Genomic DNA, 16,030 nt, shown 5'->3' with positions numbered 1-16,030 from the left:
GGGTGCGTGTGTTGGGTCTGTCCTCCATGCAGGTGCTGCTCTTGATTATTAATTAGGACAGGCTGTGCTTCCGTTTTAGTAATGACTGTATTGAGCAAGAAAAAGAAGGAAGGAACTCGGACACAAGATCAGTTCAATTATTATTAGAAACCGATGCAAAAGAAGAAACCATGTTCTGATAAAATATCACGTTAGCACACTGTAAAATAATACATTTTTGTTGTATTGTTTTTGTTTCAACCGATTCTCTCTATTTATAAGTTTCCTAACAGTTTCACTCTGGGTGTAGAAGCAGAAGTAAAACAAAAGATATTTATAATAATACAATGTGGTTACTTGTCCGGTGCTCATGTGACTCTTAAAGTAAGTGGAACATTCTCCTTACAATTGCCATTTTAGTAGCATCACTTACACCGATCAACCATAACATTATGACCACCTGCCTAATATTGTGTAGGTCCCCCTTTTGCAGCCCTGACCCGTCAAGGCATGGACTCCACTAGACCTCTGAAGGTGTGCTGTGGTATCTGACACCAAGACGTTAGCAGCAGATCCTTTAAGTCCTGTAAGTTTCGAGGCGGGGCCTCCATGGATCGGACTTGTTTGTCCAGCACATCCCACAGATGCTCGATTGGATTGAGATCTGGGGAATTTGGAAGCCAAGTCAACACCTTGAACTTGTGATTCATCAGACCTGGCCACCTTCTTCCATTGCTCCGTGGTCCAGTTCTGATGCTCACGTGCCCATTGTAGGCGCTTTCGGCAGTGGACAGGGGTCAGCATGGGCACCCTGACTGGTCTGCGGCTACGCAGCCCCATACGCAACAAACTGCGATGCACTGTGTGTTCTGACACCTTTCTATCAGAACCAGCATTCACTTTTTCAGCAATTTGAGCTACAGTAGCTCAGCTGTTGGATCGGACCACACAGGCCAGCCTTCGCTCCCCACGTGCATCAGTGAGCCTTGGCCGCCCATGACCCTGTCGCCGGTTCACCGCTTTTCCTTCCTTGGACCACTTTTGATAGGTACTGACCACTGCAGACCGGGAACAACCCACAAGAGCTGCAGTTTTGGAGATGCTCTGACCCAGTCGTCTAGCCATCACAATTTGGCCCTTGTCAGAGTCGCTCAGATCCTTACGCTGCCCATTTTTCCTGCTTCTAACACATCAACTTTGAGGACAAAATGTTCACTTGCTGCCTAATATATCCCACCCACTGACAGGTGCCATGATAACGAGATTATCAGTGTTATTCACTTCACCTGTCAGTGGTCATGTTATGTTATGGCTGATCGGTATACATCTCCATTAGGATTCATTTGTCCTCAGACCAACAGGTAAGCTAACAAAAATATCCACACAAGGTCATGCTGATCTGGGCCACAGAGAAAGATTCGAGACGGTACACTTTTCTTTTTCATATGGTAGTCTCCCATTTAATATACAAGCTGCACTCTTTGCTTTTTTCCCACCAAAGTGGATTAACATGTTTTATTCAGAGAAAAACACTCAGTGGGACCTAAGCAGATTTCAGACCAGGTCTTTAGAAACAGTGAATTGAACCAGAATGTGATCTAGTCTCCGCACATTCGTTTGGTACAGAAAACAACAATCCACTCAAAAAGCAGGGGCCCAAAGTAAACACAGCAAAATAAAACAGGGAAATGACTGATGACATCAAATTCACGTGGAAATGTATCATTAAAATATATTTAGATCACAGACACATGGAATATCTTCCACACCCTCTTCAATGTTACTCTGTTGTTTGGCGCTTCTCGGCTGTGGATGAAGTTGCAGTAACACACTGTGGCTCTGGGTCGGAGGCTGCAGGGGCTGTGAAGGATGTTGATGTTTATGCTTCAGATATTTCTGGACGGCCATAAAACATTTGCCTTTTGGATGCTGATTAATCACGCTGACACTTTGTTTTTTTAATAAACAAGCAAACTCTCACAAGATCAAGGGCTACGCCGTTGCAATATAAACAACCTTCGGTGCTTTGAGTTAATAGGCGACGCAGAAAATCACTGATCTTACGAGCGCGCACAAGACGACGACCTGAACCCTTAAAACCACGGTCCTCGTTTCCGGCTCGGCTGTTGGGTGCATTTGCAGTTGGTAAAACCGTTTCTGGCTTTTAGGGAAACTCGTTAACAGCAGGCCATTGTAAACGAGGCATCAATGAGGAACTGCATTTACTCTCCACTGTCTCTCTGAACGCCGGGTCAAAGAGTAAAAGTTTCAGCTTGGTTTTGTTTCTTCCCTTTAAAAAAAAAAGAGAAAAGGACAGTACTGAAATGCATCATATGTCGAGCGAGAGAGAGAGAGAGAGAGCACTGGAGGCTCCACGTGATTGACTCGCAATATTCTTTTGTAAACAGAGGGGCCTGCCACAAAAAATGTACTATCAGAATGCCCTGAGCGGAAGCAGATGCATTCTGAGGCATCCAGGCGTTCGGGAGTCCGTCCTCGCTTTAAATGGAGCCCTTTGTGTGACACCGAATGCGCCGTCTAAGTAATACCCGGCCCCTCTTTCACGCTTTCCACGACAGGAATGCTTGACATACTGGGGACGCCGATGTACATATTTCAGATGCCTTCTCCGAAAACCGGATAGTTAGCATCCTGCCCTGAGGAGCAGTCCATCAAGATTAAGAGCGGCTATAGGAGGTCTGGTCAGTGTTTAAGCGAATTAGTACAGAAAGCGAGATCGGCGTAATACAGATCATGATTTTATCGCAGATAGGACTGTACTCACTTCACCCTCTCACAAACCGATATCAGTAAACTCCATCAGAAAGGTTTTAAATATTTGAAGGAGAAACATTTCACACACATATTTCAGACACTATCTAAAAAACAAATCACACACCAGGAAAACCAGTCTCTTGCTCAGTAGCCTGTATTTACACACACTACTTCCAGCAAAAACCCTAATTAGTGACTGGGAGCCCAAGGAAAAAAGATAATTAAGCCACATATCATGTCCGTTCTAGCATGCACTCATTTCGCATAGGGCACCAGAGTCCATGTTAAAAATCAAATCGAGCCCAGAGGAGAACATTGTTGCTCTAATGACAAATGGAAGCAACTTAAACAATTTGGCTACAATTTGGAATTCTTTCATTATTTCCCAAATTTGACCTTCTTAGGACAGCAGAGGCTGTAAGTTGGTCAAATCAGTCTCCTCTCTCAAGATTCAAGTACACCTGAAAGACCCGAAACTTGGGATGGGGTCCCAGTAGAAGTCTGTAAGTGTTTTGCTAATCGCCATTTCCCCGCTTTAAAAACCCTCTCCTTTTACTCAATGAATGCACGAGCTTCCTGCGTTCAGCGCGGCATGAATAGAGTTTGGCAGGCGGTCAGAAAGACAGCGCAGGACTGAATGCTATGAATTCAGCTTCTGTGCAGCCACTAAATTAAAGGAATTCACCAACCCCACAAAGCTTTTCAGAACCCTAATGGATTCGGCCTTTTATTCGGGATTATAATAAGCAACAGCCGGAAAAGGCCTAGTTCCAAGTGGCATAACTTGATGTGTCTGCTTTGTGGTGATGTCATAAACAAATTCGTGGGAGCTGCGAGTACTGGCTCGTTGACATCTTTTAAAGCGCTGGTCTTGCCCGGGTGGGGAGCGAGGGTGGCGCACTGCATGGGTACACACTCGCACCACCAATCCAATGCAATACAAGCCGGCATAAGATCTCTCTCTCAAGGCAGTGGAAATTATTAATTTAAACTTTGGTCAACATATTTTAGTTTACTGAAATATCTACAGTATTACTGTGTTTACCGCAGTTGATTATGGCTTGATTATATGACTAATGTAAAGGCAACAGTTTAAATTGATATAAACTGTACTGCTGTTTTATTTAGTTAGGATAAAACTTTTCTTCTGAGCACATGTTCTTTACAATAGTATCATTTTGCTGTAGCTACTGTAATTAAACTGTCAAGAGAAAGCACTAAGCTGTAGTTTCTGAACTTTTCCCAGTACTTACAAGTTAATTAAGGAAACAAAGCAGTATGTTTACTAGTTTATAGTAGTTAAACTATAGTATTCCTGTTTTCTTTGCTTCAAATGGCTGAGAACAGTATCAAGAACAACGTGCGAGGCCTACTACATTATGATCTTTAATTGTTACGTAGGTGTCGTTCTGAGTATGTGCACGTGTGTGTATTTTACAGACACGCACCGTGTTTTTGAAACACCCAGACAATAAAAAATAAATAACTCTGCAGAGGGTGAAGTAGTGAGAATGTAAGTTAGAACTATTTATATTCCCCAGTTTGAGATCTCATCTCCGAACGCCCATAAACAGAGCAGGCGATTCATTATGCAGTACAATATATACAGAACAGCTACAAATAACTAGTAGCAAAAGTCCCCCATGTAGTTAATCAAATAAAAGCCTCCTGTGAAAGTGCAGATAGCCCTGCTGCCGAGAGCTGGTTACAAACCCGAGTATAGCTATGTATCCCCAGGGGCAGCTCTACACTGGCTGGCGATTCTCATTTCACTACACAATGAGAGAACCGTGGCACTGGCAGCATTGTGTGCTATTTGCAGAGTGCTGTATCTGATGCTTTTTAAACTACTCCCACTAAGATACAGGATAAAAACCTCTGCATCGCAGCGTATTTCCATCACAGAGGAACGTGTTGGTATTTGCTGGATGTCTTAATGCTCTCAACTCATTTCTACTCTCATTAGGACTAAAGTTATCCATTGTATTTTCTTGCCCTTACCATATTATACTTCTTGACAAACGTATACATGGCAACAACTGCAAGTGACCCTGGGAAAGGGCATCTGCTATCAAACAAATAATAGCCAGCCAGTGCTAAATATCAAATGCCATCCGCGTCTGCAATACAGTAGAACAGACGTATAGAATCTACAATCAAAACAATATAGAGGCGAACTAGCAAAACAATGTCACAGATGTCAGTAGTTTTAATAACAGCGCTACCACTTAGTGATTCATTATTAAACTGCAACATGCCTTCTCCCTTCACTGCCTTCCTTTTCAGCGCTGCAGGCCAGGAATTCGAGGCATGTGCGCTTGTAAAACCTCACGTTTCCCCAGAGCTGCGAGCACATATGGCTGTCAGCGCCGAGAAGTGGCTACCAGATAAACACCACTTACCCACGGATTCGACATCTGATCTGGTTCTCCCCATAACTCTGTCCATTTCCTTCAGTTATTTCCTCCAAGAGAGTCCAAGGGACATTCCTCTCCGACACCTCGCCTGCACCGAGCCATAGGTTCACATCGAATGCACCCCAGTGGAGGTGGGCTACTGCACAAGGTTTCACTTGAGTGGGAAATTACACTCACTCCAGCAAGGACTGAATCGGCACGAACAGAGCAGTGTTGGGGAAAAGACACTCTTCATAGACAGATACACTGATTTCCTCATACTACAATAAAACAGCTTTACAGAACATTTATCTCATGGCTTACATGCCTTGATAAGACCCACAGGGGGGGAAAAGACTGAAAGTAAAAGCAATGGATAATTTAAATGATAAACTAGCACAGTTTATCCTGCTTCCAGTCTGTGAAGAGAGCAATGCAGTTACAAACTAACACAGCAACAAACTAAAGTCATTTTAAGTTAAATCGAGTTACAATAGTCAGGATGGTCACTGTAATTAGACAGTGCAAGTATTTTAGCTGCAGATGGATTTCCACAACAAGGACCAGCATTAATTGTGCAGTTTTCTTCCCCCTTTGTAATATTATGAAACACGCAAAGAACAGTGTTGACATCAGGTGAAGGAAGCTTCTCCATGCCAAGACACAAAAACAAACCCTGACATGTTATATGAAAGCAGATAACCACAACCATTCAATGAAACCTGTCAAACAACTACAGCTTTCTAAGAAGAAATTAAACTGGACCAAATTCAAGATTTTCAACTTTGTCCACTGGAAACTCAACCCGATACAATGATCCATTTCACAAATCCAAAGACTGTAATGCTAAAAACAGGGCATGCATTTCAATGTGCAGCTCCAGACCATCCTTCATTGGCAAAGCCTTCTCTGGGTGAACTTTACATCTCTCCACACAGGACTCCGCATTGCACACGAGTGGCACTACCTGCTCCCTGGGGGAAAAGGGTTAGAGTTGCAGGCAGTGACTAACAATGTATCCCAGGACAAGGCCTGTGCAGGTACACGACTCCCCGCTGACACAATGCAAGCCACCTGCGCATCTATATAGATGTGCACAGAGAGCGGCAAAGGCCAAATCTAAACGCATTGCAAAACACTCTCCGCTACAGTAAAAACCGCGACAGCAGCCTCAGCCAGCCAGAGCACCGGACACTTATTTAGTTTGCCTGGAAACGCACATATCCCGGCACAGCTCAATGCCACTGCATTCCCAGCCTCGACAGCTGCACCTGCTGCCACCGCAAGAGCTGCTGCTGCTCACGCATTGTGTGGACAGGCAAAAGTCAATCTTTTATTTATGATCGCCAAGCCAGCTCCAGACAATAAAGCCATATACATTTACAGCAATGGCAGCCCGGTGGCACTGAGCTCCAGTCTGCAGAAGCACAGAAAAGAGACGTGCGTAACTTGGTGGCACGTAAAATCATTTTTGTGCCAAATGCAAGCGGTGTGTTAGTGTAATGGATACAGCTCCTGCAGGCGATGCGTATTTTACTTATGTGTATCAACTATTTAACATAACTGTATTGCACTGCCACTTGCTCTTGGAGAGGTTTATTTATTTACCTGCGTAAAATCGTATCAGGCAGCCGATCTCGGCGTCCATCCCCTCGTCCTGCACCCTCCACGGGTCTTTAAATCCCAGTTTATAGAGGTAGTCATTCTGTATGTGAAGCGGCTTCTCGTCCGGCTCCAGCCTCCGCGCCGCCTCGCCGTGCAGCTGGACGTACAGCGCGGGGCTGCAGGGGCGCACAGTGCCGGACTCCGGCCACAGCCTCGCCGGTCTGCCCGGATGGAGGGGCTCGGCTCGGCTTCCTGGCCCCCTGTCCTCGGCCACCCCGTTCGGAGGCTCGCCGCCGCTCAGCCCGCTGCTCACCGCGCTGTTGTTAGTGGTCAGAGCCGGGGAGCGCAGCTGCAGGTGCGGGCCGGTGGAGTCCAGGCTGCCCGACGCGCTGTCCAGCTCCAGCTCGTCGGAGGAGCTGCAGAAGGCATCGAGCCCCTCCGCCGCGCTGTCCAGGGTGGGACTCAGGCTGGACGTGTCCGTGCCCGGCGGGTTGGCCTCACTCAGCGAGCCCCGGTGCCCGCCGAGCCGGGCGGCGCAGCTCAGCTCCTCGTAGGTGCTGCTGTCCGCGTCCGAGGCGGAGTGGGGTCCGCAGGGATCCAGTTCGGCGGCAGCGCCGTCCAGAATCAGGTCCACGTTTGCGTTTGTATCCGAGGACGGGCTGGGGGAAGCCTTGCCCTGCGGGAGGGGGTGTCTTGTGAAGACGTCCTGGTCCGGGTGCTGGTGCCGGTGGTTGCCATTGCTCGGAAACGGGGGCAACCTCAACCTGTCCCCCGCAGGCGCTGGCTGGCTCTCCCCGGGTGGCGTCTGGTCCGAGGAATGGCCACCCTTGGCAAACTCTGCGACCCCCGGGCTGCTGCTGCGGTGCTGGAGCCGGGAGTGCGCCGCCAGCCCGCCGTGGCAGTTGCCATTCAAGTCCGTCACAGGGCCCCCCTTGCCGACCACTTTCACCACCGCGCCCCCTTTGCCTGCCAGCTGCCCCAGGCGCTGCGCGATCTCGCCGGCGCCCGTCTCCAGCGTGCACAGCACCGGCCTCAGGTAGGTGGGCATGAGCCGGTCGTGGACGTGCAGGCAGCCCCTGTGCAGGTCGGCCCGCACCCACTCCCGGTCCGCCGGCTGCAGCTGCGTCACCTGCCGGTGCCTGAGCAGCATCTTCCGGTCCAGACTCCGGGTGCTCATGGCCGAAAACGAGCTGCCCGAGTTCAGGCTGCTGCTGGCGGAGGCAGAGGTCGCGGCTGCGGCGGAGAGGTTCCTCTTCAGCCGCCTCCGCCTGAGCAGCAGGGAGTTGGTGTTGCTGGCGAAACTGGAAGCATTGGTCGTAGTAGTGGTGGTGGTAGTAGCACAAGTAGTAGTAGAAGTAGGAGCCGCAGAAGTACGAGTGTGAGTTGCGGTCACATCAGGGGCGGCGTGGACCTGCTGCGTCCCGTTGCCGATCGCCGCTACGTGGAGGAGAGGGACCGCAGGCACTCGTAGTCCCCGCTTCTCCACTCTCGCCCCGCCGCCTCCGCCGTCATCCACCGCCGTATCCGAGCCGGCGACGCTACCGTCCGCCTTCAACTTGTGGAAATGACTTGTGTTCCGCGTTTCGGAGGCTGCTCCCGCCGCCCCGGCACCGCCGTCTCCGGCCAGCCTGTCCTCCAGCGCCGCAGCCCGCGCACTTTCCATTTTCCGCCGAGCCGACGACGCAGAGAGCGGGCAGGGAGGCGCGTCGGTGCGGCCTGAAGCGATCACAGCCCGGGAGATGGACGGACGCCGCTCACTCCGGCGCTGACGACACGGCGCATCCAGGGGTTTCGCCGCTCGCCGCCGCGGGTAAGAGCGCCATCATGGAGACTGGGAGGGACGGAGGGGGCGCGGCCGCCGCTCATCAATTATACAGTAACGAGCGGGACGATGCCCTGCGTGTCGGCTGACATCTTACGTAACGGGCGTATTCATATTCATGAGGCGCCACACAGTGTTCGCGGTGTCTTGTGGGAAGTGTGTTTTGTTTCCCCGACATTCCCCCCGGAGGAGGTCGGCGGCCAGATGAGAAGAACTACATTTCCCATCAGGCACCGGCTCCCCTGACTTCCGCCTACGGGGCGTGTTGTTGTCGCGGTCGGAAGACCCGCACCCCTTGCGATCAGCGCGAGCAGCTGGGCCGGTTTGTGCACACGCAGAGTCCAGGTCTTCTCCTGGAAGCTGTGCTTTTGCACGGAGGAAGAGCTGTGGAAGAAAGGGGGGGGAATCTGAAAAATATGGAGCAAAAAGAATGTGAAAAATACCTGTTGTTGCAAAAGCACTGGATCCTTCTCGTGTGACTTTTCATGATATGAAGCAACAATAAATGCATACTTAGTGTTGGAAATAAACCGACAGTGAATGTTTGTAAAATGCACATTTCAATGCATCAATGATTAATGATTATGCATGCACTATTATTTACATATATAATCATTGCTGATACAATTAAAATATATACTGTATACAATGTGCACATGAGAACAGCTGAACAGAGGCGCTATTGACACTAGTGTCATCTAGCGGTGAAGATAGGAAGCCATCATTCCAATGCACTGAACATTGGGCTTGAAAATGAGCTTCACTTCAGGGCAGGATGCGCCCTCTGCTGTCTGGTGATGCGGACTGGGGCTTGATCCCAGAGCGGCTCTGACAGGGATTATAATGGGAATGTCACCTTTTTCATTCCAGACATGTTGTGGATTATGCTAAGAGATTAACAACTGGGGAATATATTTGAGCTCGTCTGCTTTTATAAAGGAAGATACATAATGCAGTGTTCTTTTCTTTTCCATCAGACTGCTCTCAGAGATGAACACACATCTGCTAATTTCTTCCCATATCAAATTAATGTTTTAATGCTTTCAGCACAGGAACCTCAGAAGATAGGATTTCTTGAGTGTTGTAAACAAATGTAGCCTGAACACTTAATTCAAACTTGAATCAATATTTGTTTAACCTTAGCGCTGCCTCTAACCCTTAACATATCATGTAAAAATACCTCCAGCTTACAAAACTTAGTTTACAAAAGTTTTTAAAACCTAGTGTGTGTTTGAATTCGTTACATTGTGACAATACACTTGAGTTGAATATTTATTTGATTGTGCAAACGTGTACATTGTGATCCATTTTTGGATTGTGTGAGTCCATCAGCAGAAGTCAATAATTGTTAGCGTAACTTCAAAAATAAATAGACTTAATTCTGATTTTGAAACCCCAGTCACTGAATGAATCGGTGTGCAGCTAAAAAAGTTTGTCAAAGGTAGAGTAGCTAAACTCTGGACCTGTCAAATAACTGTAAAAAGTACATTGAACAAATAGCTAATTTAAGTAAGAGGGGCAAAGTATATATTGAAGATAAAAAAACATTATAATTAACTGTAAACTGTATTAAAATAAGTATATGTGGCCTAGAAAATAAATGTATTTTGTCTCATTTGGTGTTCAGTGATCAGTGATATTGATGAATCAAGTTTAAAAATACAAAATGAAAAATATATGGATGTGGGGGGGGGGGGGGGGGGGAAAGACGAGGCAATTGGCTTTTTCTTTCTTTTTTTATTGCTGTTAATTCCCAAAAAAGAAAATAAAAAAAATGTGCATAAAATCCAAATTTGTTCTAGAAATATAATTGACCTTTCCAGTACATAACATTTAGATATCAAAGAATACAGTAAACATACAACTGGAGGTAACAATATACCTCCTTATATACAGTACAGCATTTTAAACCTTAAAATAAGTTCAGCAAATACAACTGTCAGGTTTATATTTACAACAGTCCTAGAGGATTGCATGGCTCTCCACCCACTAGACTCCATCAGCTTCAGTACTTGAATATTATGGTCCAAAATGTTCTTTTTCAGTTTTATCCTTTTTTTTATGGTTTTGCATTTTATGAAAATAAATTCAACTTCCCCCACACTTCAACGTCAATATAAAACGATCTCTCGAGTTGTGTAACCTGCGCAGGGTTTTACTAATTCAGACGTCGAAGATCGCCTTTAGAAATGAAGTCAAGACGCTCCTCGCCCTTTACCGTTTAAGCAACAAACAAATTAAGTAAATGCGTTTGTATGTGCATGTGTATACGTGTGGAGATAGAGTGACAGGTAGAGAGAGAGATGGTTCACACACACACACATATACACGTAAATAAACACACGTCATCACATCTACACAGACACTTGGCATCAATAAGCCCCAGCTCACAGCACCTGCGATGCCGAGACTGAAGGAGTCAGAGCAGCCGCGCTATGCTGCGGCCGGGCCGGTCTCCAGACACGAGCCCCTTGAGCACATCGGGCCCACCCCCCACTAACCCATCCAAGAGAATACGGCAAAAACACGCGCCGTCCAGTGGTTTGACCCGGTTTACGAGCTCATGAAACCTGGCGCCGCTCAAACCCAAATGCTTATTTACATTCCTGTAATGCGCCATTTTAAAAAGATTATAAAAAATGCCAATTCATCTCGCGTTTTGCCCGTGCTACGTACACAACACGGGCTCCGTCTATTTCGAGTGCGTGTGTTAAAGTATATAAATATACATATGCATATACATTTACATAAACTGATCCATCTGCGTGGGCATCATACAAACACAACCATATCTTGTGCTGCCAGACATCTTTAGTCTTTAGGCTTCCTCCATCACAGCCACTGCATGCCTGGTCAAACCCTCGCAGATAAAAAGCATTAAAGGAACAACGATTTCTGCCACGATCCTCCTGAATGTTTCTCAGGTGGTAACGGATCAACCAAGCAACTGTTCACAACTGCACCACCTGCTGGCTCAAACCTACAGCGCATCACTCCCCCCACAATCCCGGATGGACAACAGCAGAACACACGGCAATGATCATCCTCTCCCCTGTGTGTGTGTGTGTGTGTGTGTGTGTGTGTGTGTGTGTGTGTGTGCAGGACTGCCTCAGTGCACTTAGGGAACTAAAAGAAAACTCCTGGAAGCAATAGTGCATATTGGCCAATTAAAACCACAGCAGCATCAAACAATGACATGACGTAGACATGATTCATAACTTCTCAGCACAGATGTCTGTTTCACATTATACTTAGTGGCGAACGCTTTTGAAACAATGACTTTTCATAGCAAGGTACTACCCACTTCCATTCACTTAAGTAAAACAAATACAGATATATACAATACAATATGTTGTACATTCAAAACACTGCAGCAAAAAAAACAATCCAAGCCTTGTATATTTTTGTGCGTTTTCTTTTTTTCTTTTTTTGTGTTTTACGGTTTGACGCCAAAACAGAAAATGCATCTGATTAACAACTGTGGCTTTTAAATGTTTTCATACAAATACGACATCCACACTTTCCTCTCTCTCTTCCTGAACTGAAGATTTCAAATAAATATTAAAAAAAAAATAATAATTTGTTTGTTAATTAGCTGCTCTAGCAAAGTCCTTAAAACATCTCCCTCTTCTCGTTTACAGAAACCCGATGGATTTGAAACTCTGAAAGCCCTTCCTCCCTGACGTTTCCTCCAACCGGGCAGAGAGGCGCTCGGAAAAGCCGGTGCAGTCGCGTTATCGTTCTTGGTTCGTGTGACAATGTATTGCTAAACAGAAACTGACGTCCACTATCTACGACACGCTGTGGCGGCGGCGGCGATGATGAAGATGATGCACGTGTGGAGGTGGAAATCCAGCGGCTGCAGCTTCCTACGCTGACGAGGAAAGGAAGGAAGGGAGCGAAAATGCACCGCGGAGAAAGAGAGGAGTCTTTTCAATCCTCCTCGTTACACAGTCCTTTAAGAGACGCGGTGTTGCGGGTTAAGAGCGTGGCAAACACGAGCCGGTGTCTCTTGCCAGTCTTCAGTGCAAAACAAACGTCCGGTAAAGCCTCAGCGGAAACCGTGGAGAGGAGCAGGCGGGATGCAGGTACGAGCTCGCAGGCCCGCTACCCCCCCACCCCCCCGAGCAGTGAGGGACCGAGGCGTCTCGACCACACCGGCGCACTGGACGCCTGAACTCAGCAGGACGAGAGAACACCTTAGCGGTCTTCCATCGCCTTAGTCGGCATTGTCTAGCGCCTCGGGGGGGGGCGGGGCAACGTATTTCAGCCGAAAGCCACCTGCAACAGATACAGAGAAGGGAATCATTGCACTGGGCCGGACAGCGGACACAACAGCACGAGCGTGGGGACAGGGGGCCGTTTCCCAACCCACCCCCGCCGCCGGGGCGTTCGGAGAAAAGCGAGTCACGTGAGCGCCAGCAGTGGCCGGTGTCTGGGACGTGACCGGACACCTGTGATGGGAGGGTCAGCTGCTCTTTTGCCAGTGTGCTTTACTGGGGTTGTCTGGGTATGCTTACCATAGAGGCGGAGGGAAGCGATTTATCTCCCGGGGGAGGAGACCTGCGTAGACAGACACTTACCTGGGGGAGCCTGTACCTCCAACACTTCCCAATGAGACTCATACCCTGCACAGGGGTTCTCCAAAAACACAGAGCTTTGAAGCCACTGCAGTAAGGGAATTGTATCAAACAGTTCCTTCGTTATCTCTTTCGTGTTTAAAAACAGTCTTGCAGTGCAAAGCAGGGGTCAGATCTGGTTATCGAGAACCTGCGCTGCTCAGTAAACTCTAGGCACAGCTACGGAGAGCGGGACACTTTCTTTCCTCTCTCTCTCCCTCCCTCTCTCTCTCTCTCCCTCTCGCTCATAATTCGGGGAAGTGATGCGACTTTGCGGAACGGCTACTCGGCACGAGCGCTGCTTTCCACTCCCTCCCCCGGGCCGCGGCAGTATTACCTTGCTGTGTCGCGTCTATGGAGGGCTGTTTGCAGTCCTGGGCGTAGTGGCCGCCCGCGCCGCAGTTGTAGCAGGAGACGCTGCCGCTCTTCTTCATCCCCGCGCCGCTGCTGGCGCCGGGCACCACGCCCACCGAGGGGTACACGGGCGAGTAGAAGCGGCTGAAGGCGGCCATCTGCTGCAGGCCAAAGCTGGCCGGGGTGCCCAGCAGGTGGTCCGAGTGCGTGTGCAGCAGGGGCCCACTGTGGTAGGACGAGTGGGCGGGTGTGAAGAAGGGCATCTGCGTGGCGCCGTTGCTCTGGTGCGCCTGGCTGAGGTAGCTGCTGCTGCAGAGCGAGGGCAGGTGGAAGATGGGTTGGACGCTGAAGACCTGGCGGGGCAGCTGGGGAGGGTAGTACTGGAAACTGGGGGCGTGGCTGCTGCCACAACTGCCCCGGCACCCGCAGGCACCGCATCCCATCTGCTGGGGGGGGGGCTGTTGTTGTTGCTGCTGCTGCTGTTGCTGTTGCTGTTGTTGTTGTTGTTGTTGTTGTTGCTGCTGCTGTTGTTGCTGTTGTTGCTGTTGCTGCTGCTGCTGTTGTTGTGGCTGCGCTGGTTGCGCTGGCTGCTGGGGAACTCCGCCGGCGCTGCCGCAGCTGCTGCTGTTGATGTAGGCGGTGCTGTCGCTCTGGGCTGTGCTGTGGGTGAGCGCAGGGCTGGGGCTGGGCGCCAGGCCGGGGGTGTGGGTGGGCACAGCCGGAGGCACGAGGGACTTCACCTGGCCGACCGCGGGGGCGCCCGTGGCTCCGGGAACGGGCAGGCCGAAGGAGGGAGGCAGGCTGGCGGGGAGCGGGAGGCCGGGTGGCTTGCCGTGCGGCTCCGACAGGGGGACGGCCGGGGGGAGTCCCGTGCCGAGGGGAGGCTCTCCGCTGGGGTAGGCGGGCTGGAGGGGAGCGATCACGCTGATGGCACCCACCGGCGGCTGGTGCCCGGGGGCGCCGCTGCTCTCTGGGGCGGCTGGCGGCACGGGGGTCTTCAAGCGCTGGAGGAGGGGGAGGAGGGTGGGGGCGCCGGGCTGCGGGGGCAGGCCAAAGCCGAAGGGCGGAGGCAGGAGGCCGGCTTCCATCAGCGGCTTCTCCGAGTCGGCGGGGGCCGCGGGGTTCGGCTGGGGCTCTCTCAGGACCATGGGGACGGTCAGCAACCCCCCAGGCGTCTTGCCATCCAGGGCTGGCGGAGGAACGGCCGTGTCCGGACTGGCCGCTCCGTTCTGCAGGTATGGCACAGCGTGCACGAAGGGGAGGTGGGGGAACTTGGGCGTGCTCAGGAGGCCGTCGTTTGGCATCACTGGGACCAGCGGGCGCACGGTGGCCACGGCCGCCCCCACTGGCCCCTTGGAGGAGAGGAAGGGGCCCGCCGTGGCCTTGCCGGAGTCGTCCGAGTTACTGTCCGTGTCTGTGAAGAGAGAACGGGGACACGAAGGTATGATCTGTCTGCCATGTCATTTCACAAACTCTAGACTAGGCGATCCAAGTTAAAATGGGCGCGGGCGTGAATGGTGAAACGATGGCGGCGCTTGTCTCTCGTCCTCACCTCTGTCCTTCTCGTCCTCGCTCTCCAGGCTCTCTCTGCCGTCGTGGCGCGGGCTGGGGGGGGAGCTGTAGCTCTCGGAGGATGTCTCTCCGCAGGTGTCCTGGCCCGAGCCGACGTCCAGCCTGGGATCTGCCGTTCAGAGACGGCCCGGTTACAAGTTAGACTGAGTTACAGATCAAGCCCACTGAAACACTAACCCAGCCAAGCCCCGGCACCGACAGGAGAGTTACCTTTCGCAGCTGCTGTCCTCACGAGTTGCGCCGGAGACTGTCTTATGATCCCGTTGGCGATGTATCTCGTTCTGCCGTCTCCTTTCTTCCCCTTGTCCCTGAGGAGAAGCCGAAAGAGACGTGATGGGGACGGGCTCAGCTGCCTGACGTGACAATTGTCTCCAAGTAACGACACATGAGTACAAAGAGTAAAGCTGACCCACATCTGCATCACACACAATGCTCTGAGGCAGACCCAGCCTAGAACCACACATTCACCCTGGGCTACAGAATCGAGAAAGCTCTGCCTTCTGCCTGAGCTGCTGCGGCTGAGATTGTGCGTCTCGGAGCCGCAGCGGGGCGCTGGTCTGATCAAAGCACAGGAGTCGCTCTGTGGTTCAGAATGTGTTTTGCTGGATTAATCAAATTACCTGTCAGATGGAGATCTTACTTTCTTCTTGTTCCCGGGAAGGCAAGACCAACTGTCATCACTCAGATGCTGCAAGTGGGAACAGGAGCAATTCCAACAATTAAAATAACCTGTAAGCCCCTATTTCTATACACACATTTCACACCGATTTTACAATTCTACTACTGCTCTTCAAACACAGATCTCTTTACTAGTTCTGGGATTGTAATCAATACTCTTTTGTAAGAGTTTACCAGTAATCATTCTAGTTTTGTAAGTGTGATTGATGATTAACCATCTAATGGTTTTG

At 49.9% G+C, this 16,030-nt stretch overlaps 2 protein-coding genes across 5 annotated transcripts in view; both read right to left on the bottom strand.

Annotated features, from left to right (window-relative positions):
* phlpp1 (PH domain and leucine rich repeat protein phosphatase 1) overlaps positions 1-8,661 on the bottom strand; it is an 80,328-nt gene extending 71,667 nt beyond the window's left edge. Inside the window, exon 1 of the mRNA XM_066716519.1 lies at positions 6,759-8,661. Coding sequence (XP_066572616.1) covers positions 6,759-8,418 — 1,660 coding nt within the window. The 5' untranslated portion in view covers positions 8,419-8,661. The remainder of the gene's footprint in view (positions 1-6,758) is intronic.
* Positions 8,662-10,294: 1,633 nt separating this feature from the next.
* The window catches only part of zcchc2 (zinc finger, CCHC domain containing 2), a 35,739-nt gene continuing 30,003 nt past the window's right edge, over positions 10,295-16,030 (bottom strand). For 3 of the 4 annotated variants that reach the window (XM_066716481.1, XM_066716498.1, XM_066716489.1), the window contains exons 9-12: positions 15,743-15,810; positions 15,333-15,430; positions 15,103-15,231; positions 12,882-14,964 (exon numbers count right to left, since the gene is read on the bottom strand). In XM_066716481.1, the coding sequence (XP_066572578.1) occupies positions 13,442-14,964; positions 15,103-15,231; positions 15,333-15,430; positions 15,743-15,810 (1,818 nt within the window). In that variant the 3' untranslated portion in view covers positions 12,882-13,441. Of the gene's footprint in view, positions 12,859-12,881; positions 14,965-15,102; positions 15,232-15,332; positions 15,431-15,742; positions 15,811-16,030 lie in introns of those variants that run through there. The other variant, XM_066716506.1, reaches the window with a different exon arrangement.

The sequence above is a fragment of the Amia ocellicauda genome, chromosome 2 (genome assembly GCF_036373705.1).
Source record: "Amia ocellicauda isolate fAmiCal2 chromosome 2, fAmiCal2.hap1, whole genome shotgun sequence".
Lineage (NCBI taxonomy): Eukaryota > Metazoa > Chordata > Actinopteri > Amiiformes > Amiidae > Amia > Amia ocellicauda.
The sequence above is the reverse complement of the archived record's forward strand: the minus strand, read 5'-3'. Positions and strand labels throughout refer to the sequence as shown.